The 25,514-nt window shown below is 40.7% G+C and overlaps 1 protein-coding gene across 1 annotated transcript in view; it reads left to right on the plus strand.

The window, feature by feature from the left end:
- LOC143121459 (protein furry homolog) overlaps nt 1-25,514 on the plus strand; it is a 522,367-nt gene that overhangs the window by 437,530 nt on the left and 59,323 nt on the right. Inside the window, exons 39-41 of the mRNA XM_076281827.1 lie at nt 12,966-13,152; nt 15,549-15,578; nt 20,003-20,124. Coding sequence (XP_076137942.1) covers nt 12,966-13,152; nt 15,549-15,578; nt 20,003-20,124 — 339 coding nt within the window. The remainder of the gene's footprint in view (nt 1-12,965; nt 13,153-15,548; nt 15,579-20,002; nt 20,125-25,514) is intronic.

Here is a 25,514-nt window from a genome sequence, read left to right on the forward strand (position 1 = left end):
TGTGAAAACAACTCTATTATGTAAGCTATATATAGCTACTGTTCTCCTTGCTATTTCAGTTCGTAAGTCCATACTATCCCATGGCAGAGCAAGGATTTCATGATTGGGCAAGGTTGCCTGGAGACATTGTGCATACCCAGAGGCATTGAGCATACTTGGAAGGCGTTGTGATAGAAGGTGAATGGTGAGAGTTACCAAATACCTGTGGGTGGTTTGCCAAATGATGGAAACTTTTGGAATATTTCTTTTTTTTTTTTAGCTTATGCACCCTCACACTGGAGTCCCCAGTTCATATACAAAATTTGGTATCGATATGTGACAGTGTTCCTGAGATATGGACGACTTCCTGTTTCGGAGCTTCGCCGCCGATTTCGTTTGGCTGTGACGGGCAAACGCTTTCGAAAATCAAAAATCCTTCCGCTAACATTTGTGAGGCTTGGTCCAAGGATAATGTACGTCAAGTTTCGTGGCGTTCGGACCAAATTTGTGACCTGTGAAAATTTTGTTTCGCTTTCTATTCAATCCAATATGGCGGACGAACGACACGCCCACTTGACGTCATCTTCTCGAGCAAGTTACACCGCTACTGCCCGGAAGTTTTAAAGTTGGAACGGTGTCTCTGTCTCAAAGGGCCTACGCACAGGAGCTGGAAAAAAATTAGGGAGACGGGAATAATAATAATATTAATAAATATAACCGCAAGCGGTGATTTACGGGGTCCGAGCAAAACGAACATGATGGCATAGCTTTTTAGTTTTACATATGCTTTGATTGTTTGGGCACAATTGTTCAAAAGAAACGTGATCGGATTTCGGTTATCGGATTTCAGTTACCGGATTTCAGCTATCGGATTGGATCAAATCTTGAAAATGGGTTGTTCAAAGGGAAACAAGGATCCTGAAATTGGATTAGATCACATAATCTATTCTTGGTTTTGATCTGGATAAAACCTTCACTTTGTGTCGTTCAACACTTTTGAGTTGGATTGGAATAAATTTGATGCATAAAATTAGGATTACCCTGTGCTGTAACATTATAGTGTGCTAACCTCCACAACCCAACAGTATTCTAACAATACTTGATTCTACAGGACTATTTATTTGTTGTGGATAAGATGAAGGGTTTGATAATGGAAGGCAGTGTTTCCCACAGAATTGAATTGTATTTGTGGTGGTGGGTTCTTTGTCGGAGTCAATAAGATAAACAGCGTATAATTATACAGTTATACTTGCCTTGCACTACAAGTCCATATTGACAAGTAGCTGTAATGCTGTAATGTTATAGTGTGCTAACCTCCACAACCCAACAGCATTCTATTCTAGTATGCTAACCTCCACAACCCAACAGTATTTTAACACTAATGCTTCAGGTGGGATTTGAACACTCAACATAAGGATGACCAGTACAAGGCATTATCCCACTAAGCCACTGTCAATCCTACATCTTTGCCAGTCACATTCACATGCTGAAAATGTGTATTGGTAAACACACAAGAAAAACTCCAAGTATACATTTGACAATAAAATGAAGGGCTTTCCTGAAAGAGAACACCTGAAAACGTTTGGAAATTCTGGGACAATTAGACATTTGTAGAGAAGAACAGTAATGGATGAAATATAAATATGATAGACTTAATGATGAAGGAAAAATAGTAAACAAAGAAGTTCCCCTATATGTCTTCGAGTGTGTTGGCATTCTGATTCTTGGCAACTAATGAGTGTGAATGTTGATTGCCTGATGTCATTCAGGTGCTGTTCAATGGTGTGACTCTTCAATAACAAATAGCATGTGCATTTTGAGCCTAAAGCTCTAGCAGGATTCGAACTCTCAACCTAACAAACACCAGCACTAGGCATTATCCCTCTGAGCCACTAACAATCCGACATATTAGGCAGTCACATTCACATGGTGAAAATGTGTGTTGGTAAACACACAAGAAAAACTCCAAGTATACATTTGACAATAAAATGAAGGGCTTTCCTGAAAGAGTACACCTGAAAACTTTTGGACATTTTGGGGCAATTAGACATTTATAGAGAAGAACAGTAATGGATGAAATATAAATACGATAGACTTAATGATGAAGGAAAAATAGTAAACAAAGAAGTTCCCCTATATGTCTTAGAGTGTGTCGGCATTCTGATTCTTGGCAACTAATGAGTGTGAATGTTAATTGCCTGATGTCATTCAGGTGCTGTTCAATGGTGTGACTCAGAAGGCTCAATGGTATGGAGTGATGACACGAAAATGGCAGGTTTCGGTGCAACACAAGTTAACTTTATTTGAGTTTCAATTCATCTGTTCTTTTGTTCTTTACTTGTATGTGTGCTGCATCAAAGAGGAAACAAACAGAAAATGGAGTAATCAGTGAAATGGGGTAAATCAGTACAGATCCCAACTCACAAACAAACCAATTGACATTTGAACAATAAACTGAAATCATAAGGCTATATAAGGTACAACTAAACAATACTTGACATCCCAAGTCAACCAACATCACCTAATCATCTCTCACATGGGACTCCAACACACCAAACCAACAAACAAAGACCTTAACTTTACACATGATGGCAGAGCTACTCTACAAACTGATAAACATCACAAAAGTCATAGTGAGGGTGATTAAAGTGATGACTTACGTTAACTCAAAGACGCACACAGAGCAGGACACACTGGAGTGCTGGGTTGAGATGAACAAAAGAGCGAACTGAGGGCGAGCAAACAATTTATCCTGGTCTGAGCCCCTGCTCCGGAGCTACAGGGTTTCCCAGCGGGTAAACTTTGGAAAGATTTGCAAAGATTTGGAAAAGATTTTTGAAAGACTACAGTCTCAGACCCTCTCACATCTAAAGACAAGTAGTAGAGTTTTAAGTCACAGACTATGATTTTGCAATGACTAGGGATCTTGCAGGGTCACTATTTACAAGACTGCAACATGATTCCTTTAAATTATTACCCATTGTGCAATAGATAAACAGGAACTGAAAATTATAGCCTACTAAACTCAAAGTCGTATTTTCATGTTTCTGCAGCATTGTTTCATGCGTGACATCCTTAACCGATATAGTTTTGTTCTGTCAAGTGGAAGAGCCGACTAAATATGTATAAGAAATGACAAATATTATAAGAATAACAAATAATTATAGGCTACAGCTTATAATTATACAGTAATACTTGCCTTGCACTACAAGTCCATATTGACAAGTAGCTGTAATGTTATAGTGTGTTATCCTCCACAACCCAACAGCATTCTATTGTAGTATGCTAACATCCACAACCCACTAATGCTTCAAGTGGGATTTGAACTCTCAACCTAAGGATCACCAGTACAAGGCATTATCCCACTGAGCCACTGTCAATCCTACATGTTGGCCAGTCACATTCACATGGTGAAAATGTGTATTGGTAAACACACAAGAAAAACTCCAAGCATGGAGGGGCGATTAGACATTTGTAGAGATGAACACTAATAGATTAAATATAAATATGATAGACTTAATGATGAAGGAAAAATAGTAAACAAAGAAGTTCCACTGAATGTCATAGAGTGTCTCGGCATTCTGATTCTTGGCAACTGATGAGTGTGAATGTTGATTGCCTGATGTCATTCAGGTGCTGTTCAATGGTGTGAATCTTCAATAACCAATAGTATTCGAGCTAGAGCCTAAAGCACTACCGGGGATTCGAACCCTCAACCTAACAAACACCAGCACTAGGCATTATCCCACTGAGCCACTGACAATCCTACATATTGGGTAGTCACATTCACATGGTGAAAATGTGTGTTGGTAAACACACAAGAAAAACTCCAAGTATATATTTGACAATAAAATGAAGGGCTTTCCTGAAAAAATACACCTGAAAACTTTTGGATATTCTGGGGCAAATAGACATTTATAGAGAAGAACAGTAATGGATGAAATATAAATATGATAGACTTAATGATGAAGGAAAAATAGTAAACAAAGAAGTTCCCCTATATGTCATAGAGTGTGTCGGCATTCTGATTCTTGGCAACTAATGAGTGTGAATGTTAATTGTCTGATGTCATTCAGGTGCTGTTCAATAGTGTGAATCTTCAATAACCAATAGCATGTGCATCTTGAGCCTAAAGCTTTAGCAGGATTCGAACTCTCAACCTAACAAACACCAGCACTAGGCATTATCCCACTCTGCCACTGACAATCATACACATTCAGCAGTCACATTCAAATGGTGAAAATGTGTGTTGGTAAACACACAAGAAAAACTCCAAGTACACATTTGACAATAAAATGAAGGGCTTTCCTGAAAGAGTACACCTGAAAACTTTTGGATATTCTGGGGCAAATAGACATTTATAGAGAAGAACAGTAATGGATGAAATATAAATATGATAGACTTAATGATGAAGGAAAAATAGTAAACAAATAAGTTCCCCTATATGTCATAGAGTGTGTCGGCATTCTGATTCTTGGCAACTAATGAGTGTGAATGTTAATTGTCTGATGTCATTCAGGTGCTGTTCAATAGTGTGAATCTTCAATAACCAATAGTATGTGCATCTTGAGCCTAAAGCTCTAGCAGGATTCGAACTCTCAACCTAACAAACATCAGCACTAGGCATTATCCCACTCTGCCACTGACAATCATACACATTCAGCAGTCACATTCAAATGGTGAAAATGTGTGTTGGTAAACACACAAGAAAAACTCCAAGTACACATTTGACAATAAAATGAAGGGCTTTCCTGAAAGAGTACACCTGAAAACTTTTGGATATTCTGGGGCAATTAGACATTTATAGAGAAGAACAGTAATGGATGAAATATAAATATGATAGACTTAATGATGAAGGAAAAATAGTAAACAAAGAAGTTCCCCTATATGTCATAGAGTGTGTCGGCATTCTGATTCTTGGCAACTAATGAGTGTGAATGTTAATTGTCTGATGTCATTCAGGTGCTGTTCAATAGTGTGAATCTTCAATAACCAATAGCATGTGCATCTTGAGCCTAAAGCTCTAGCAGGATTCGAACTCTCAACCTAACAAACACCAGCACTAGGCATTATCCCACTCAGCCACTGACAATCATACACATTGAGCAGTCACATTCAAATGGTGAAAATGTGTGTTGGCAAACACACAACATCAAGAAAATTCCTAGCATACATTTGACAATAGAATTAAGGGCTTTATAAAAAAGAGTACATATCTGAAAATGTGCACTGTTAATGGTATCCACCTAATGATGGTTGTATGGTTGTTATCCAAGAAAAAAAAATTACTCATATAGGAATATAGGTGATATAGGAGAAATGGGCTGAGTGGTCGAACTTTATTGGCCTATATCTCTGAAATGGAACAACGTATCCAAATTCTTTTGATAGCTTTTGTGAGGCTTTGTCTAAACATTGTCTGTGAGAATTTTGGTGAAGATTTGATAATTTTTGAAGCCTGTGAAACTTGTTATGATGTTTGGCTTTTCTCTGAAATTGTGGCAAAAGTAAACATTTTTAGAGCATAAGACCAGGGTGAAAAAGATGCATCTGAATGTAGAGATTAATATGATGAAAGAATTTTGAGTCTAGGTGAATCTGGTAAGGAGAAATAAGCGTTTTTGACAAGAGCGCCACCTTTGGGTGCAGTACCCCAAATTTGGGTTATGGGTAGTGGGGGGTACTGGTAACAATACTTGAAAATGTCAAGTTTCTAGGACTTACGGTTTATAGGAATATAGGTGATCTAGGAAAAAAGGCCTAAGTGGTCTAACTTTATTGGCCTATATCTCTGAAATGGAACAAAATATCAAAATTCTGAGCGATAACTTTTGTGAGGCTTGGTCTAAACATTGTCTGTGAGAATTTTGGTGAAGATTCGATTATTTTTGAAGAGTGTGAAACTTTTTATAATGTTTGGCTTTTCCATGAAATTGTGGAAAAAGTAAACATTTGTAGACCATAAGACCAGGGCCAAAAAGATGCATCTGAGTTTAGAGATTAATATTCTGAAAGAATTTTGAGTCTAGGTGAATCTGGTAAGGAGAAATAAGCATAATTAACTTTTTTTTTCAATAGCGCCACCTTTGGGTGCAGTACCCCAAATTTTGGGTTATGGGTAGAGGGGGGTACTGGTAACCATACCTGAAAATTTCAAGAGTTTTGGAGTTACGGTTTAGGCTGCAGTATGATTTTTACAGAATTTTGGCCAAAAAATGAACGGTACAGAAACAATAGGGTTCCTGCAGCTACGCTGCTCGGACCCCTAATAAGAAAACTTAAGAAGACCAATAAGTGTGCTGCTTTGCAAGCACACTTAATTAGGGGTCCGAGCAGCGTAGCTGCAGGAACCCTATTGTTTCTGTACCGTTCATTTTTTGGCCAAAATTCTGTAAAAGTCATACTGCAGCCTAAACCGTAACTCCAAAACTCTTGAAATTTTCAGGTATGGTTACCAGTACCCCCCTCTACCCATAACCCAAAATTTGGGGTACTGCACCCAAAGGTGGCGCTATTGAAAAAAAAAGTTAATTATGCTTATTTCTCCTTACCAGATTCACCTAGACTCAAAATTCTTTCAGAATATTAATCTCTAAACTCAGATGCATCTTTTTGGCCCTGGTCTTATGGTCTACAAATGTTTACTTTTTCCACAATGTGTTGGAAAAGCCAAACATTATAAAAAGTTTCACACTCTTCAAAAATAATCGAATCTTCACCAAAATTCTCACAGACAATGTTTAGACCAAGCCTCACAAAAGTTATCGCTCAGAATTTTGATATTTTGTTCCATTTCAGAGATATAGGCCAATAAAGTTAGACCACTTAGGCCTTTTTTCCTAGATCACCTATATTCCTATAAACCGTAAGTCCTAGAAACTTGACATTTTCAAGTATTGTTACCAGTACCCCCCACTACCCATAACCCAAATTTGGGGTACTGCACCCAAAGGTGGCGCTCTTGTCAAAAACGCTTATTTCTCCTTACCAGATTCACCTAGACTCAAAATTCTTTCATCATATTAATCTCTACATTCAGATGCATCTTTTTCACCCTGGTCTTATACTCTAAAAATGTTTACTTTTGCCACAATTTCAGAGAAAAGCCAAACATCATAAAAAGTTTCACAGGCTTCAAAAATTATCAAATCTTCACCAAAATTCTCACAGACAATGTTTAGACAAAGCCTCACAAAAGTTATCAAAAGAATTTGGATACGTTGTTCCATTTCAGAGATATAGGCCAATAAAGTTCGACCACTCAGCCCATTTCTCCTATATCACCTATATTCCTATATGAGTAATTTTTTTTTCTTGGATAACAACCATACAACCATCATTAGGTGGATACCATTAACAGTGCACATTTTCAGATATGTACTCTTTTTTATAAAGCCCTTAATTCTATTGTCAAATGTATGCTAGGAATTTTCTTGATGTTGTGTGTTTGCCAACACACATTTTCACCATTTGAATGTGACTGCTCAATGTGTATGATTGTCAGTGGCTGAGTGGGATAATGCCTAGTGCTGGTGTTTGTTAGGTTGAGAGTTCAAATCCTGCTAGAGCTTTAGGCTCAAGATGCACATGCTATTGGTTATTGAAGATTCACACTATTGAACAGCACCTGAATGACATCAGACAATTAACATTCACACTCATTAGTTGCCAAGAATCAGAATGCCGACACACTCTATGACATATAGGGGAACTTCTTTGTTTACTATTTTTCCTTCATCATTAAGTCTATCATATTTATATTTCATCCATTTCTGTTCTTCTCTATAAATGTCTAATTGCCCCAGAATATCCAAAAGTTTTCAGGTGTACTCTTTCAGGAAAGCCCTTCATTTTATTGTCAAATGTATACTTGGAGTTTTTTCTTGTGTGTTTACCAACACACATTTTCACCATTTGAATGTGACTGCTGAATGTGTATGATTGTCAGTGGCAGAGTGGGATAATGTCTAGTGCTGGTGTTTGTTAGGTTGAGAGTTCGAATCCTGCTAGAGCTTTAGGCTCAAGATGCACATGCTATTGGTTATTGAAGATTCACACTATTGAACAGCACCTGAATGACATCAGACAATTAACATTCACACTCATTAGTTGCCAAGAATCAGAATGCCGACACACTCTATGACATATAGGGGAACTTCTTTGTTTACTATTTTTCCTTCATCATTAAGTCTATCATATTTATATTTCATCCATTACTGTTCTTCTCTATAAATGTCTAATTGCCCCAGAATATCCAAAAGTTTTCAGGTGTATTTTTTCAGGAAAGCCCTTCATTTTATTGTCAAATATATACTTGGAGTTTTTCTTGTGTGTTTACCAACACACATTTTCACCATGTGAATGTGACTACCCAATATGTAGGATTGTCAGTGGCTCAGTGGGCTAATGCCTAGTGCTGGTGTTTGTTAGGTTGAGGGTTCGAATCCCCGGTAGCGCTTTAGGCTCTAGCTCGAATACTATTGGTTATTGAAGATTCACACCATTGAACAGCACCTGAATGACATCAGGCAATCAACATTCACACTCATCAGTTGCCAAGAATCAGAATGCCGAGACACTCTATGACATTTAGGGGAACTTCTTTGTTTACTATTTTTCCTTCATCATTAAGTCTATCATATTTATATTTAATCTATTAGTGTTCATCTCTACAAATGTCTAATCGCCCCTCCATGCTTGGAGTTTTTCTTGTGTGCTTACCAATACACATTTTCACCATGTGAATGTGGCCAAAATGTAGGATTTACAGTGGCTCAGTGGGATAATGCCTTGTACTGGTGATCCTTAGGTTGAGAGTTCAAATCCCACTTGAAGCATTAGTGGGTTGTGGATGTTAGCATACTACAATAGAATGCTGTTGGGTTGTGGAGGTTAACACACTATAACATTACAGCTACTTGTCAATATGGACTTGTAGTGCAAGGCAAGTATTACTGTATAATTATAAGCTGTAGCCTATAATTATTTGTTATTCTTATAATATTTGTCATTTCTTATACATATTTAGTCGGCTCTTCCACTTGACAGAACAACTCTATATCGGTTAAGGATGTCACGCATGAAACAATGCTGCAGAAACACGAAAATATTACTTTGAGTTTAGTAGGCTATAATTTTCAGTTCCTGTTTATCTATTGCACAATGGGTAATAATTTAAAGGAATTGTGTTGCAGTCTTGTAAATAGTGACCCTGCAAGATCCCTAGTCATTGCAAAATCATAGTCTGTGACTTAAAACTCTACTACTTGTCTTTAGATGTGAGAGGGTCTGAGACTGTAGTCTTTCAAAAATCTTTTCAAAATCTTTGCAAATCTTTCCAAAGTTTACCTGCTGGGAAACCCTGTAGCTCCGGAGCAGGGGCTCAGACCAGGATAAATTGTTTGCTCGCCCTCAGTTCGCTCTTTTGTTCATCTCAACCCAGCACTCCAGTGTGTCCTGCTCTGTGTGCGTCTTTGAGTTAACGTAAGTCATCACTTTAATCACCCTCACTATGACTTTTGTGATGTTTATCAGTTTGTAGAGTAGCTCTGCCATCATGTGTAAAGTTAAGGTGTTTGTTTGTTGGTTTGGTGTGTTGGAGTCCCATGTGAGAGATGATTAGGTGATGTTGGTTGACTTGGGATGTCAAGTATTGTTTAGTTGTACCTTATATAGCCATATGATTTCAGTTTATTGTTCAAATGTCAATTGGTTTGTTTGTGAGTTGGCATCTGTACTGATTTACCCCATTTCACTGATTACTCCATTTTCTGTTTGTTTCCTCTTTGATGCAGCACACATACAAGTAAAGAACAAAAGAACAGATGAATTGAAACTCAAATAAAGTTAACTTGTGTTGCACCGAAACCTGCAATCTCCGTGTCATCACTCCATACCATTGACCCTTCTGACCGAGGCTCTGCCTGCTCGCCACACACTCACTCTACCTCGACCCACATCGCCCCCTACAGTTCCTTCAGTTGGGTTGTGGAGGTTAGCATACTAGAATAGAATACTGTTAAGAATACTGTTGGGTTGTGGAGGTTGGCACACTATAACGTTACAGCTACTAGTCAGGACTTGTCGTGCAAGGCAAGTATAACTGTATAATTAAGTGTGCTTGCAAGCACACCTATTGTTCTTAAGTTTTATTAGGGGTCCGAGCAGCGTAGCTCAGAATTTTGATATTTTGTTCCATTTCAGAGATATAGGCCAATAAAGTTAGACCACTTAGGCCTTTTTTCCTAGATCACCTATATTCCTATATGAGTATTTTTTTTTTCTTGAATAACAACCATACAACCATCATTAGGTGGATACCATTAACAGTGCACATTTTCAGATCTGTACTCTTTTTTTATAAAGCCCTTAATTCTATTGTCAAATGTATGCTAGGAATTTTCTTGATGTGTGTTTGCCAACACACATTTTCACCATGTGAATGTGACTGCCTAATATGTATGATTGTCAGTGGCTCAGTGGGATAATGCCTAGTGCTGGTGTTTGTTAGGTTGAGAGTTCGAATCCTGCTAGAGCTTGAGGCTCAAGATGCACATGCTATTGGTTATTGAAGATTGACACCATTGAACAGCACCTGAATGACATCAGACAATTAACATTCACACTCATTAGTTGCCAAGAATCAGAATGCCGACACACTCTATGACATATAGGGGAACTTCTTTGTTTACTATTTTTCCTTCATCATTAAGTCTATCATATTTATATTTCATCCATTACTGTTCTTCTCTAAATGTCTAATTGCCCCAGAATATCCAAAAGTTTTCAGGTGTACTCTTTCAGGAAAGCCCTTCATTTTATTGTCAAATGTATACTTGGAGTTTTTCTTGTGTGTTTACCAACACACATTTTCACCATGTGAATGTGACTGTTCAATGTGTATGATTGTCAGTGGCTCAGTGGGATAATGCCTTGTGCTGGTGTTTGTTAGGTTGAGAGTTCGAATCCTGCTAGAGCTTTGGGCTCAAGATTGGTTATTGAAGATTCACACCATTGAACAGCACCTGAATGACATCAGGCAATCAACATTCACACTCATTAGTTGCCAAGAGTCACAATGCCGACACACTCTATGGCATATAGGGGAACTTCTTTGTTTACTATTTTTCCTTCATCATTAAGTCTATCATATTTATATTTCATCCATTACTGTTCTTCTCTAAATGTCTAATTGCCCCAGAATATCCAAAAGTTTTCAGGTGTACTCTTTCAGGAAAGCCCTTCATTTTATTGTCAAATGTATACTTGGAGTTTTTCTTGTGTGTTTACCAACACACATTTTCACCATGTGAATGTGACTGTTCAATGTGTATGATTGTCAGTGGCTCAGTGGGATAATGCCTTGTGCTGGTGTTTGTTAGGTTGAGAGTTCAAATCCTGCTAGAGCTTTGGGCTCAAGATTGGTTATTGAAGATTCACACCATTGAACAGCACCTGAATGACATCAGGCAATCAACATTCACACTCATTAGTTGCCAAGAGTCACAATGCCGACACACTCTATGGCATATAGGGGAACTTCTTTGTTTACTATTTTTCCTTCATCATTAAGTCTATCGTATTTATATTTCATCCATTACTCTTCTTCTCTACAAATGTCTAATTGCCCCAGAATTTCCAAACGTTTTCAGGTGTTCTCTTTCAGGAAAGCCCTTCATTTTATTGTCAAATGTATACTTGGAGTTTTTCTTGTGTGTTTACCAATACACATTTTCACCATGTGACTGGCAAAGATGTAGGATTGACAGTGGCTTAGTGGGATAATGCCTTGTACTGGTCATCCTTAGGTTGAGAGTTCAAATCCCACCTGAAGCATTAGTGTTCAAATACTGTTGGGTTGTGGAGGTTCGCATACTAGAATAGAATGTTGTGGAGGTTAGCACACTATAACATTACAGCATTACAGCTACTTGTCAATATGGACTTGTAGTGCAAGGCAAGTATAACTGTATAATTATAGGCTGTTTATCTTATTGACTCCAACACAGAACCCACCACCACAAATGCAATTCAATTCTGTGGGAAACACTGCCTTCCATTATCAAACCCTTTATCTTATCCACAACAAATAAATAGTCCTGTAGAATCAAGTATTGTTAGAATACTGTTGGGTTGTGGAGGTTAGCACACTATAACATTACAGCACAGGGTAATCCTAATTTTATGGATCAAATTTATTCCAATCTAACTCAAAAGTTTTGAACAACACAAAGGTTTTATCCAGATCAAAACCAAGAATAGATTATGTTATCTAATCCAATTTCAGGATCCTTGTTGCCTTTTGAACAACCCATTTTCAAGATTTGATCCAATCCGATAGCCGAAATCCGGTAACTGATATCCGATAACCGAAATCCGATCACATTTCTTTTGAACAATTGTGCTCAAACAATCAAAGCATATGTAAAACTAAAAAGCTATGCTACCTCATGATCGTTTTGCTCGGACCCCGTAAATCACCGCTTGCGGTTATATTTACTATTGAATGATTGTATTCCTGTATGTATTAAGCTACATGGCAGTTCCATAATTTATTTAATTTAATACCAAACATGACACAATTCCGAGGTATAAGCTATTATGCAGCAAAAAGGAACCTAATTTGACCTTAAAGGTCACTTTGCAAAAGGTATTTTGTTCTCTGGAGGGACCTAAACAATTGTTCTACTTTATTATGGTCAAAGCTGATTTCTGTATGAAAAGAGCTTTATTTTCATACCATACATGATGGGTTTATATGTTAATGTCTATTTAGATGATTTTCTATGATCAAAAAAGGGGTGTGGCAGGTGATGCCATTTTAAAGAAAATGCTCAAGGGTGCCGGAGTGGCACCCGTCAGATTTTGAAAGGACACCCCCTTACCTATCAATTTATGCAAAAAAATTGCATTAGTACCTTATGTCACACTTATGCCCAAATTCCACAAAGGTTTTGCTCTCCCTTGTGTGTGTTTTTTGCCAGTAGGAGGACCTGACTTCTTGCGGGCCCCAGTGCTGGACTCAGGCCTTACCTCCTCCTCCACCTACTTCTGCTTCAACCTGGAGGACAGCAGCAGCCACCTTCCCCCCAGTCCCCTTCAGATGAATGAGCTAGAGCCAGCCACAGAGATAGGGGAGAAAACAAAAAAACTTATAAAGTTTCTCACCAACAGGTACCAAATACATCAGGTTTCACCCAACATTATGGGACATTCTGGGACATTCTACCAAAACATTTCTTTACATTCTTCAACTTACATTTTCAGTTAAAAAAATCTTATTTTTCAATCTGAACATTGAGTCATGTGGTGGCAATCTTAAACTATGAGGAACATCCATTGTGCCATCTCAGGGTGTTTTTATCCTTGAAAATGCATTTTTAGATGCTAATGTGAAATAACTAATAGGAACTAATAGGCTATTTGTCAGGCCTCGTCACGCACCTCACGGTCAGCCATTTTAATGGCCATTTCTCTGCCTGTGAACATGCTAGAATCAACACTGTTCACGTGTAAGCAGGGATTTTAGTAACCTTTTCAGACATATTTTAGATATACAACAATTCCATTATTTTCTAAGATATTTTAGTGTGACGTGGCCTGACCCTTTAGCTTGTCACCCTGAAATAAAGCATGCAAAAACAGTTTGAAATTAAAAAATTGATTAGACTTATCCTTGATCAATTTCTACACCACCTTGGTCAAATGATGTCACAGCCTTTGAGTCGTAACTTTGAAAGCATACTGCACATATTTTTATGAAGTATTTTATGTAAATGTGACGGGACATGTACGAAAGCCTCTGGGCAGGTCAAGGTCAAGATAGACCGCTTCGTCACGGGGAGATTGAACCATCAAGATTTTGGTCATTCACCAGACAAATGCACACTGAAGAAACATTGTAACCTGTGTAATCAGCTGCATTTGACCATTCTCCATGATATCAGCAGTCTGGATACGACCAAAATCTTGAATGTATTCACCTCTTCCTGTCTTAGCCTGGCTGAACACCCCTGCCCCATAGAGGCCCTTAAGAAGCAGTATCCTCACCTGAGAGAGTTACCACTTCAGTCCTTCTCCAAAATAGCACCTCTTGAGCTTATTAGCTCAGATTTCCCTGAACTAATTGTTCCCACTGAGCCTGTCCGGACGGATCCAAAGGGTGGACCAGTGGCAGTTCATACAGCATTAGGCTGGGCCATGCAGGGACCTGTTAGTGTGACCTCGTGCCCGGATGTGCACCTCGAGTCCTGCCTCTTCATGACCTCTGCCGCCAATCCTTTATCTTTTGCCACTGCGGAGCTCCTTAGGACTGTGGAGTTGCAGTGGAAGCTGGATGCTTACCCCCACCGAAGCATCAAGGATGTGACTCGCTCGAAGCATGATGAGTATGCATTGGAGCTGTTACGGACCAAGACTGTTACCGTGCCAGTTGATGGCATTCAACGATATGCCACACCCTTGCTGCGTGCCCCAAATAGCCCTTTGCTTTCGGTCTCCAAGCATTCTGTCATGCCCTTGTTGCAAGGAACAGAAAGACGCCTGGACAGGGATCCTGAACTCGCCAAAATACACCATAATGATAATGGGTCCATCCCTCTTGGGAGTATTGCTCCGATTCACGCAGCATTCAGTGGCCATCAGCGGTGATATCCGTGCCATGTTCCATTAGGTCCGTCTGCTGCCACAGGACCAGGCTCTCCTTCACTTTCTTTGCCGGAATCTAGAGAGAGAGAAGGAGCCAACCACTTATGAATGGCAAGTGCTTCCCTTCGGTGCAGCTTGCAGCCCATGCTGTGCTTTCTATGCACTGCAGCACCACGCCAGGAGTTGTGATGGCAGTGACAGAGAGGTAGTGGATTCAGTGGAGAACTCATTTGATGTCGATAAATGCCTCCAGAGTCTGCCTTCTTCCGTAGCAGCTAAGACCTTGCTCGAGAAATTGCATATCCAACTGGCTTAAGGCGCATTTGAGATCAGGCAGTGGGCGAGAGGTGGTAAAACATATTCCTCCAGAAGCAAGGTCGACCAGCACCGAGCTGTGGCTTTCCGAGATGGGTTTGGGCCCTCAGGAGCCAGCCTTGGGTCTCCATTGGGCTTGTATGCCAGACACCCTTGGATACAAACACAGTGCAGTACTGACCTCAGCTTCACCCACCTTGATGGTAGTTTATTGCACCTTAGCCAGTCAATATGACCCGTTGGGCTACATATTGCATTATACTACGAGGGCCAAGGTGATTGTTCAGGACCTATGGAAGACCAAGCAGGATTGGGATGATCCTATTCGCACAGCTGAGCTGATGGATCGGTAGCTTGAGAGGGAGCATGAATTGGTGGATCTTCATCGAGTGCAAATGCCCCGGTGTTATGTGCCTGCATCAGCTGATTCCCCTGCGACGGAATGGGATCTCCACATCTATTGTGATGCGTCTGAGAGGGTCTATGGAGCAGTAGCTTACCTCAGAGCACAGTCTGCAGATGGTGAGGTTTGCCCTCCTCAGAGCTCAGCTCTCATCTACAGTGCAAATTGAACTGACCTTGCCAATCCACAAGGTGGTGTACTGGAGTGACTCTACCACCGTGCTCTCCTGGCTGAAGTCGGAGTCCAGGTATAAGGTCTTTGTAGGGACAGCATCGCTGAGATACAAGACCTCACTGATGTGAACAGCTGTAGGTATGTGGATAGCCAGAGCAATCCTGCGGATGACATTACGAGAGGAAAGACACTGCAAGAGCTAGCACATCAAAGATGGAGTGAGGGACCATCGTTCTTACGGAAACCTGAAACTCAGTGGCCGGTCTTCCCTCCATTATCCATTCCACTCCCCTAGAGTGAGACGGATAAGCTCAGAAAGTCTGTTGCATGTTACCTGACCCACGAGACACCTGCCTCTCTGCTGGCTGATGTTTCACAATACAGCAGATTAGAAGATCTGATCGCAGCGGTATCCAAGATGCCCTCTGATGGGGCGGCTACTGCTGCTTCCCACCTTGCAGCTGAAACACTGCTGATCCAGAGCGCTCAGGCGGAGAGTTTCCCAAAAGAGCTTCAAACTCATCTCCCTCTCCCCTGAGCTGGACCCTGCATTGAACGTGATCCGGGTAGGCGGAAGACTGCGCCGGGCTAAGTTGGAGCCGGATCCGATTGTCCTTGACGGTGATCATCCCCTTTCTAGACTCCTTATAAAGAGCTATGATGAGCAGCTTCTGCACCCTGGACCAGAGCGAGTTCATGGCGAGATACGGCAGAAGTACTGGGTGCTGAGAGGGCGGAGTGCCATAAAGCGACACCAGAACACCTGCCAGGAATGCCGCAAATGGAAAGCCAAGCCAGACATTCCAAAAATGCCAGACTTACCAACTGTCCATCTTCGCCTGTTCAAGCCTCCCTTCTGGTCAACAAGGGTCGACTGCTTTGGACCATTCCAGGTCAAAGTGGGCCGCCGGTGTGAAAAACACTGGGGGATACTCTTCAAGTGCCTCACTACACCGATGTATACATCTGGATATTCTTGAGAGTATGGATACAGAAGCATTCCTTATGGCCCTCCTATGCTTTATATCTCGTAGAGGGAAGCCATTCGAAATATTGGCTGACAGAGGAACCAACTTCAGGGGAGGTGATGTGTTACTCCGCAAAGCGTTTGAAGCTATGGAGCCCACTCTGAGACAACAACTGGCTGAGCAACAGATCACCTTCCACTTCAATCCTCCCCATGCACCTCATTTTGGTGGTGTATGGGAGAGGGAGATCAAATCGGTTAAAACTTCCCTCCGAGTGGTCCTTGGCAGTCAGCCCATTCCGGAAACCGTTCCCCGTATAGTACTTATAGAGGTGGAGGGTATCTTGAATGCGAAGCCTCTGGGGTACATCTCAGCCGACCCTTCAGATCCTGATCCGATCACCCCTAACCTGCTCCTCATGGGCCATCGTGACTCCTCACTTCCGCAAGCCACCTTTGGCAACCATCTTTGTCGGGACACGCAGGTGGCGTCACATTCAACTTCTTGCCAACCACTTCTGGTCGAGATTCATTCGAGATTACTTACCCACCTTGCAGCCGCGGAGGAAATGGAGGAGGGATACCAGCAACATGACAGTTGGACAGCCCGTCCTGATAGTCGATCCTCAGTTCCCTCGGGCTCTCTGGCCAGTTGGGCGGATCACCCAAGTCATCTCCGGAGTGGACAGGGGAATTGCGGACAGTGGAGGTGAGGGTCGGGAAGAAGAGGTACATCAGACCTGTAGCAAGGCTCATCCCCTTACCAGAGTTGAAGGATGAAGACGAGGAGGAGTGAGGCAAAAGCTTGTGATTCTTCCTACGGTATGGAATTTGTGATGAATTCCGGGGCGGCTGTATGAAAGCCTCACTCGCTCGCTCCATTCCCCATGATTGGCCCGAATTGCCTGCTGCTACGATTCCCTCATGTGTTGCACAGACACACCTGTTACCAATTATCAGGGGATATAACTTACCTGGTTGAGCAGTGCTCCTGTTTGCATCTGGGTGTGACCTGACCGAACTCACATCTTCAATCTCCTGATCTCCTGCTAGCCCCGTGTGATTAATCCTGTGTGCGTTTTGTGAAAAAATGTGAGTTTTACTTTCCTTTCTCCACTTTGAACGTTTGACTTGGATGTGGTTGTGGTGGTACTATGTTTGCCATACCAATCCATAATGCTTTGAGAGCTGCCTTTGCTATCCATTGTGGGCCAGTTGATCAACGTGCAATTGAGTTGGCCGCGAGTATTTGTTTACCAAGCCACAGTATCACGTGTACTATGTCGCTGAAAGTAGAACGTGATTAATTATGTAAATGTTTATTTGTATTTCATACACTGAATGATGTTATGATCCCACTGCTATTCACCTTATTCCGCGCGCAAACATGGGGGGTGCTAGCTTTGCCCACATTGTCTCCGAACTTCCGATTGAGCAGTACATCCATTGCGATACATTGAGATAACAGAGCTCTGTTGAGATGACTGGCATCATATGTTATGGGTGATCCTAAAGTTAGGAATGTTTATTTAGGATTTTGGTGACTTAAGACATTTCTGTTATACACCTATCCAATCTGAAGTTTGGAAAACACTGACTTTGGAGCGGCTGTTCTGTAATGACTTTCTAAACTAGTTACCATAGTTACCAAACAGATAAGGATTTGCGAGTTTCTCCATACGATACAGCGGCCACTGCCACATCGTCTACCCACTCTGTAGGGCTGAATAGCCTTGGGTAGCAAAGTACAATATTGCAGTCTGACCTCCTGATGGCATTTGTCGTTTTCCTCCCAAGTTAGCCTCTCTATCTTCTTCTGCCGTATTATCCCAATGAAGCTAACTAGACGTAGCTAGCCGACCGGAAGTTTAAAGACAACGTGGAATTTAATAAAATCGGCGGGGCTGAATAAGGTGAATAGTAGTAAATAGTAGTATAGTAGTAAAAATTGAGCATTGGTTTGATTATTTATGTTAACTGTGTTAATATAACACAATTATATTCTATAATTATATAATATATTATTATATCATATATTGTGATTATTTATGTTAATATTATGTTAATGGAAATATGAGTTGTAATTGTGGATGGCCTTTAGGGCCAAGTGACCAAAGTTGAATTTAGTCGAGTTTGATTTAAACTAGAGGTCTGCACTCCCGTAGTAGACCCGCGAGTCCCGCGGGTCCCAACGCAAAAGAGTGCGGCGCGGGACAATTTTTGAAAGCTCTTTGCAGGAGCGGGTGGGATGAGAGAGGTGCGGGTGCGGGACAAAACGGTGATTCACTGCACTCACGCAAATGAAATATCTGCGTAAAAATTAAATATGGAAATGATTAAAGTAGTGTTCATTACTATAGTTCAGCTGGATGTTCTGTTAGGCACCATTAAAAAACTGACGGATAGCAGGCCTATAGCATATATTGTCGTTTACGTCGGTTTAATTTGTTCCTGCTGCTCATTGTCAAAACTCGAAATCGAAAGCATGACAGAGGAAGAGGGCACCAGACATCTGGAGTCTTTCTCATGTGTGTGTGCTCCTTTCGTGAAACAGAAAGAAAAACTGAATAGGCTATCCCTCCTGCATGCGGGCTTTAGCGGGCGGGAGCGGGACATCATGTTACAGATGCGGGCGGGAGCAGGACTAAAAATTACACATTAATGCGGGAGCGGGACAGAGTATTGCGGGAGCGGGCGGGCGCAGGACTGAAAAATCAGTCCTGCGCAGACCTCTAATTCAAACTGCTATTGATTGTTGTGTGCTGATTGTTACTTTGTTGTTGTTACAGCACACATACATGCACACCCACATAACCAGCCAAGAAGAAAAAAAGACAACTTAATAAATACACCCTTTGTGGTGACCTTGGCTGAACTCTGTCTGTGTCCTCCTCCTTCCAACCCAACTCTCCAACCATCTGACTGTGGTTTGCCTGTTCCCTGCCTCTTTCCAAAGTGTCCCAGCCCCCTACTGAGAGTAGCTGCTACCTTGCTCAGGGACAGTTGTTTATTTTTAAGAACTGATGTTTAATTTCATATTTAATTGATGTGAACGATAACAACTTAAATTTGTGTTTAAAGTTGTTTTCTTTTTAAATACCGTTTACAAACTGTGAAAGATGTAGCTGAGATTTGGCTCAGTGTTTTTAATAAAGAAAAAAAGCAATGAATTACATATCCTTTTACAGAACAACTCTTATAAATCAATCATCTAGTCAGTTTACGACATTTTTGGATTATACAAGTTTCATTCATTGAAACAATCCCAGGAAACGTTTCTGGTAGAATGTCCCTTATATTATGCATACAAACAACCCATTACAAAACCTTGCTATCAAAGGTTACCATCATGGTCTGTCGTTCACTGAGGTTTTCTGTCATTTTATACATATTTATGTTATGCCACTGTCAATACATGATAGTTCTTCTCAACATATTGTCTGCTAACAAATGTCTTCCAACAGATCAAATATAATCACACATTGCATGCTACTGGATGTTGTGTGACATGTGCCCAGGTCATATGGGCCCTTATGGTGCCATGAAGACATCACTTCCAAAAACCTGGAATCCAAGAGTACTCAGCAGCTCACCAACTTCCTCCACCATGTGCTGTCTGTGTTCAAAGAGTCAAAATCAGGTTAGGGCTCCATCTTACGTCCCCAATTGTGAAGATGCATTTTGTCAAAGCTACACACAAATTCTCAAAACAAAGCTCCCACTTGTACAACCACTTTCATGTCAAACTTTACTCACAGACAACACACATAGGCATTCAAATACACACACTACATGGCTATTTATGACCGCCGCACAGCAAAGAAGGTGGGGTGGACACATTTTCTGTGAATATCTTGAGAAACGTAGGGCCTAGGATGACCATTTCTTTCTATGTTGGCCTCCAGGGGCCATGTCAACCCATTCCATATCCACTCATTTAATGTATAGCGCCACCTAGTTAAAAATGAAAAGGCAAAAACGAGTCATTGTAATCGCAGGTATCTTTGGCTGATAGGTTCAAAACTGCACGGAATTTGAAGTGTAGGATCATTATGACACCTTCTGAATGCATGCCAAGTTTCATGGAATTCCGTTCATGGGGGACCATACAACAAAGAAGAGAGAAGAAATACTCTTTTATGATTGGCTGGTGGGATGGCTATTAATTCTGAATAACTGGACACCTATGAAGTAGTTTTGGTAAAAAAAAAAAAAGTTTAACCCTTTAATACCTAAACCAATAAATAATGGACAGAAAATTCTATTTTTTAAAATCTGAAGTCTTTATTAGGCCCTTTAACAAAATGTAAAAAAAAAAATAAGAAAAATAATTTGCAAGTATGTTTTTTTGTTTGTATCATATTTGATACTTTGGGCATTACATACAATATTTGTTTGTATCATATTTGATACTTTGGGCATTACACACAATTTGGGCAATAACAAGAACTTTGCCATTTGTAAGATCTTTGGACATCCATAACATCCAAATATTTCTTTCTTTAAACAGCTGCCTTTTTCCATCCTTTTCTTTCATTTAGCAAGGAGATAACCAGGCAGCACAAGAAATTTGAAACAATAATAACTTCAAAAACTCTTTCTTTTTATAACATCTGCATCTTTGAACGTTGAAAACAACAGTCTCTTCTTTCTTTTACTTTGCCAAATGGTAAGCAAGGAAACAGTTCCTGTCCTTGTTTAGGCAGAGGTGGACATTGCATTTTCCACAAAACACATGGGAAAAGTGAGGAGTTTCTTTGCAGTGCTTGCACCTTTGTCGTTGTGCCCAGGTTGGGAAGTGGTCAACCCCATCTCTCCTAACATCTGGAGGAACACTGCACAGTGGCCTTCCCCGTGGTGGGGATGGTGAGGAGTGTGGCGAAGGGGAATGTGATGGAGAGGACAGTGGCCTACCGAGCCTGACTTTGCCTTTTCCTGCGCTTATCAGACAAGAGCCAACTGAGGCCTGAAACCTTCTCAGGGGCATGGCGTCTCTCTCCTGGTCTTGTGCCCGCAGGTCTCTTCGGTACAGGATCCAGGCATTGATCAGTGCCATTGTGATACTATGCCACCAAATATACAAGTACCATCTTCTGGTTTTCAAGTTGTATTTGTACAGGGCAGAGAGCATATCGGAAAGATCTACACCACCCATAAATTTGTTGTAGGTCTCCACAATGGCTGGTCTGGGAACCATAACGTATGTCTTGGTCTTCCGATCCCAGCGTTTCACCTGACCTTGGGGAGTGATGCCAACAAAAGAGGACACCAGGTGGACAGATTTGTTGTCATACCACCGGACAATTATCATGCCGTTTTGGTTCACTCTATGATCGATCCATGGACCCTCTTCCCTGTTCCTTCAGGTCTTTTTCCTCCATCATCTGGCAGTTGTGTACCCTGTTCATTCTGATGGTGCCAACATAGTGAATCCCTCTCTCCCGCAGGTGTTCCAGCAGTGGGACTGATGTAAAATAGTTGTCTGCGAACACCTTATAGTTCTTTCCTGCAGGAAGGGTTGATGTCAATTTGAGAACCACATCTCCACTCACACCAACATCAGACCTTTCCTTTTTTGGATCTGTTGGCCCTTGACAGACGTCAAAGTCATACAGGAACCCACTTTGTCCTGCACGTCCCCACATTTTGAACCCCCATTTATGGGGTTTTCCTGGCATGTAGACTTTCAGCTGAGATTTCCCCTTGAAAGGAACCATGATCTCATCGACTGCATGATGTTCTTCAGGATGTATTTGAAGGCATTGCTGTCGTAGCTTTTCAAGCCATGGTCTGAGTTTCCACATTTTATCCTTCATTACATCTTCAGTCACACAGAGATTGTCTTCGAAGTGGAGCAGTGTCAGCAATTTCTGAAATCGGTCCCGTGACATTACATCTGCAACTTTAGGGTACCTTGTATCCAATTCCCAATAGGCTCTAACATTGGGCATCTGTACCAAACCCATGTACATGTACATACCAAGAACTTGCTCAATTTCTTTGACAATTGTGTTGACTGATTTTCCTTCTTTCTGCACACTATACAGGTTTGTTTGGTCTGCAACTAGCTGTAACATTTCATTTGTCACAAATTGCTTGAAGTACATATATGGTGTAAACTCAGACCTATCTTCAATTGCTTCATCTACACTGTCATCAAATTGAACATCTGGAGATTCAAAGTCGGCCTTTCTCCATTTGTACTCCCTATTCGTCTTTTTCTTTGCAGATTTCTTTGTACTTGTGGCATGTGTTGCTGTTGCACTCTCTTCTTCTGAGCTCGTCTTGTCAACACTTTCAGCTGTGTGTGTCTTTCTCCTCTTCTCTTTACTTTTTTCTTTGCCTCTTCCACACCTCTTTGTTGCCTGTCTAACTGTTGGAACCCCCTCTCCAGTTTCAGGTCTCTGGTCAATACTTTCATCTTCCTCACTGCTACTACTAGAACTTTCATCATCATGCTCTGCATTAGGAGTCCAATTCCTATCTTCCACTTCATCATCTGTCTCTACAAGGCCCTGTATGTCACTCAAGAAAATTCAGGACATCTTCAGTAGAGAACTGCCTTTTATTCCTGTTCCTTTTAGCTTTTTCCCTTTTAGCCATCTATAAATTAGCCATAGCATAGATATTTATGAATTATGAATAAGAATTATGAATTATTTGTTGTAAATATCACATTTCAATCTGTAAATTATGTAATTGATTCCTTAAAACACTGTATTATGGACTATGGAAGACATAATATACATATAACATCCAGAAAAAATAATCATGACTATTGAAGGATTTACCACTAAATACCTGCTGTATCAATTTTGATACAAACATTTTCTGCTCGATTTTACACCAAACTACATTTTGAAATTTTAAGTAATTTTAAGTTTTTTGAACAAAGTAATTTTTCATGTTAAAATATTGATAAATATGTAAAGGTAAATCTTACCATAAAATCATCAAATGACCAATATCCTTGACCTTTACATAATCAGCAGGGTGCTAATGAGTTTCCGCCATTTTGAATTCTAACAAACCACATGCCAGAATTGTTGTAATGCAAAAGGTATACACCAGAGGGCAGAAGACAAGTAGCAGATTGTATACAACAGGGTTTTATGCAAAGTTTATAACTCATGGTGACACAACGGGTCTCAGAAATGCATGTCTCAAATTTGATACGCACGGCATTAAAGGGTTAATCACCGTTCCATATCAATGCTTATGAATGGTAACTATAACAACCATAGTAGGACGACAACTGAGCCTGGAAGCAGGCTTCGCCACAGTGGAATCAACTGTAAACAAGCTAACTGCCCACAAACTTAACAAGTCGGCTTCTTTTTAAACAGAACCACTTGTTTCCTTTGCGTGCTCTAAAGGCATGACTATTGCCTATAGTAGCAACCGGGTGATTAGCGGGATAGCGGCTTTCGAGGTGTCCTGTTATAGGGAATTAATGGACTCCGCTGCACGTCGGGGAGTTCTTTGTCCCTCGTCCATTAATTCCGTACAACAGGACACCCCGGCAGCCGTTATCTCCTACATATTTGTACATTTAGTCACTGAACATACGCCACACACACACAAACACACACACAGACACACACGCGCGCTCACACGCACGCCAGACCTGCCACCCTGTAGGCCTACGCATTTTGCGTAGCAACCACGCATTTTCACATAAAAAATACGGCGCTACGATTTTGTAGCCTACTTAAAACTACGCAAAACGAGCAGACATCCAACATCTTCAGAAAGCTCATTGAATCTGCCGCTAATATATTTCATGCGAGGATGAGATACAGAGAGAATGTGACAAGTGAGAATGACAGGCAAAGCATAGTGGCCTCTCTTTATGTTATTTTTTCTTCAGCCAACGGTGGGTGAAATGAAAGACTTGATGAGGTGAGTTTAACAAGTGTTCACTCGCAAATTCGCGTTCCCCTAGCTGCTGTTTTGTTGTGAAACTAAAAATATTCCACTGAGTGCGACTGTAAATTCACCTAGGCCTAATAGTTTGACTATGTCTTGGAAAGTTATTACTTGTTCACGAGTTGTTTCAGTTAGCATATTTTCAATGTGTCGCTGATGGTTAAAGTTTTCATAACTAAGGCGCTTATGGAGCGCGGACCTTTCCAAGGCAAAATGCAGCCATTAACAACGAGTCTGAAAGTGGACCAAGGCTAAATATTTTGAGCTGCTCATGATTGAGTGTTCAATTTTTTTTTTCTTTGGAGCATATGGATCCTTCTTCTTGATTATTAGCGTGAAAACAAGTGAGAACAAATAATAGGCTTCCAGACGGAGATCGCGCACCTATCACTGTAGTTGGGATAATGTAGACCTAATCATTGCAGCCTCACAGATGGCAGAAAGACACCACGATCTGAAAGAAACTTGAGTGCACGGGCAAGTGAAATTCAGTAGTTTGCATTAGTCAGCAGGTAATAATTGAACAAAGTTTTTTTTTTTTTTTTTTTTTACAAATAAACAAAACATGTAGGTTATTGTGAGTAAAGGGATAGACTACACACTGGCAGCAGCAGATGTCCATAAGCATTTTTTTTCTCGGCTCGAGGTTCTACTCAAAACAATTCTTCAAGATTGGCAGGTCTGGCACGCATGCACGCACAGATACATAAACACACACACATGCATTAACACACACACACAAATCTCAATGGCACAGTGGTGGAAGCCGGGATCCCAGTAGCCATAAGTTGGTGGGCTTTTGGTTTGCTTTTTGCTGTGCCTTAGCCCCAAAAAGGTTGAGAACCTCTGGTCTACAGCAATATATCCTGTAAATTATTGTAATGTAGATGCATTGTTATTTTTTTCTTCTTTTTTTTTCATACATTGTGCCTTACATATGCACATCTTAGCACATCAGTTCATCACTTATTCATAATTCCCTAGTCCACCAGAACACATAACCCAAGAATTAGTCCAACATAGCCCAACACATAATATAACCACACAAGATCTAAGTAACTCTAACTAGTAATGTACTTGTTTATATGCTGTGTGTGCTGT

Source organism: Alosa pseudoharengus, unplaced genomic scaffold (assembly GCF_046254945.1).
Source record: "Alosa pseudoharengus isolate Yale_2024_CS ecotype anadromous, Long Island Sound unplaced genomic scaffold, YU_APseudo_1.1 YU_APseudo_1.1_scf_13, whole genome shotgun sequence".
Classification (NCBI taxonomy): Eukaryota; Metazoa; Chordata; class Actinopteri; order Clupeiformes; family Clupeidae; genus Alosa; species Alosa pseudoharengus.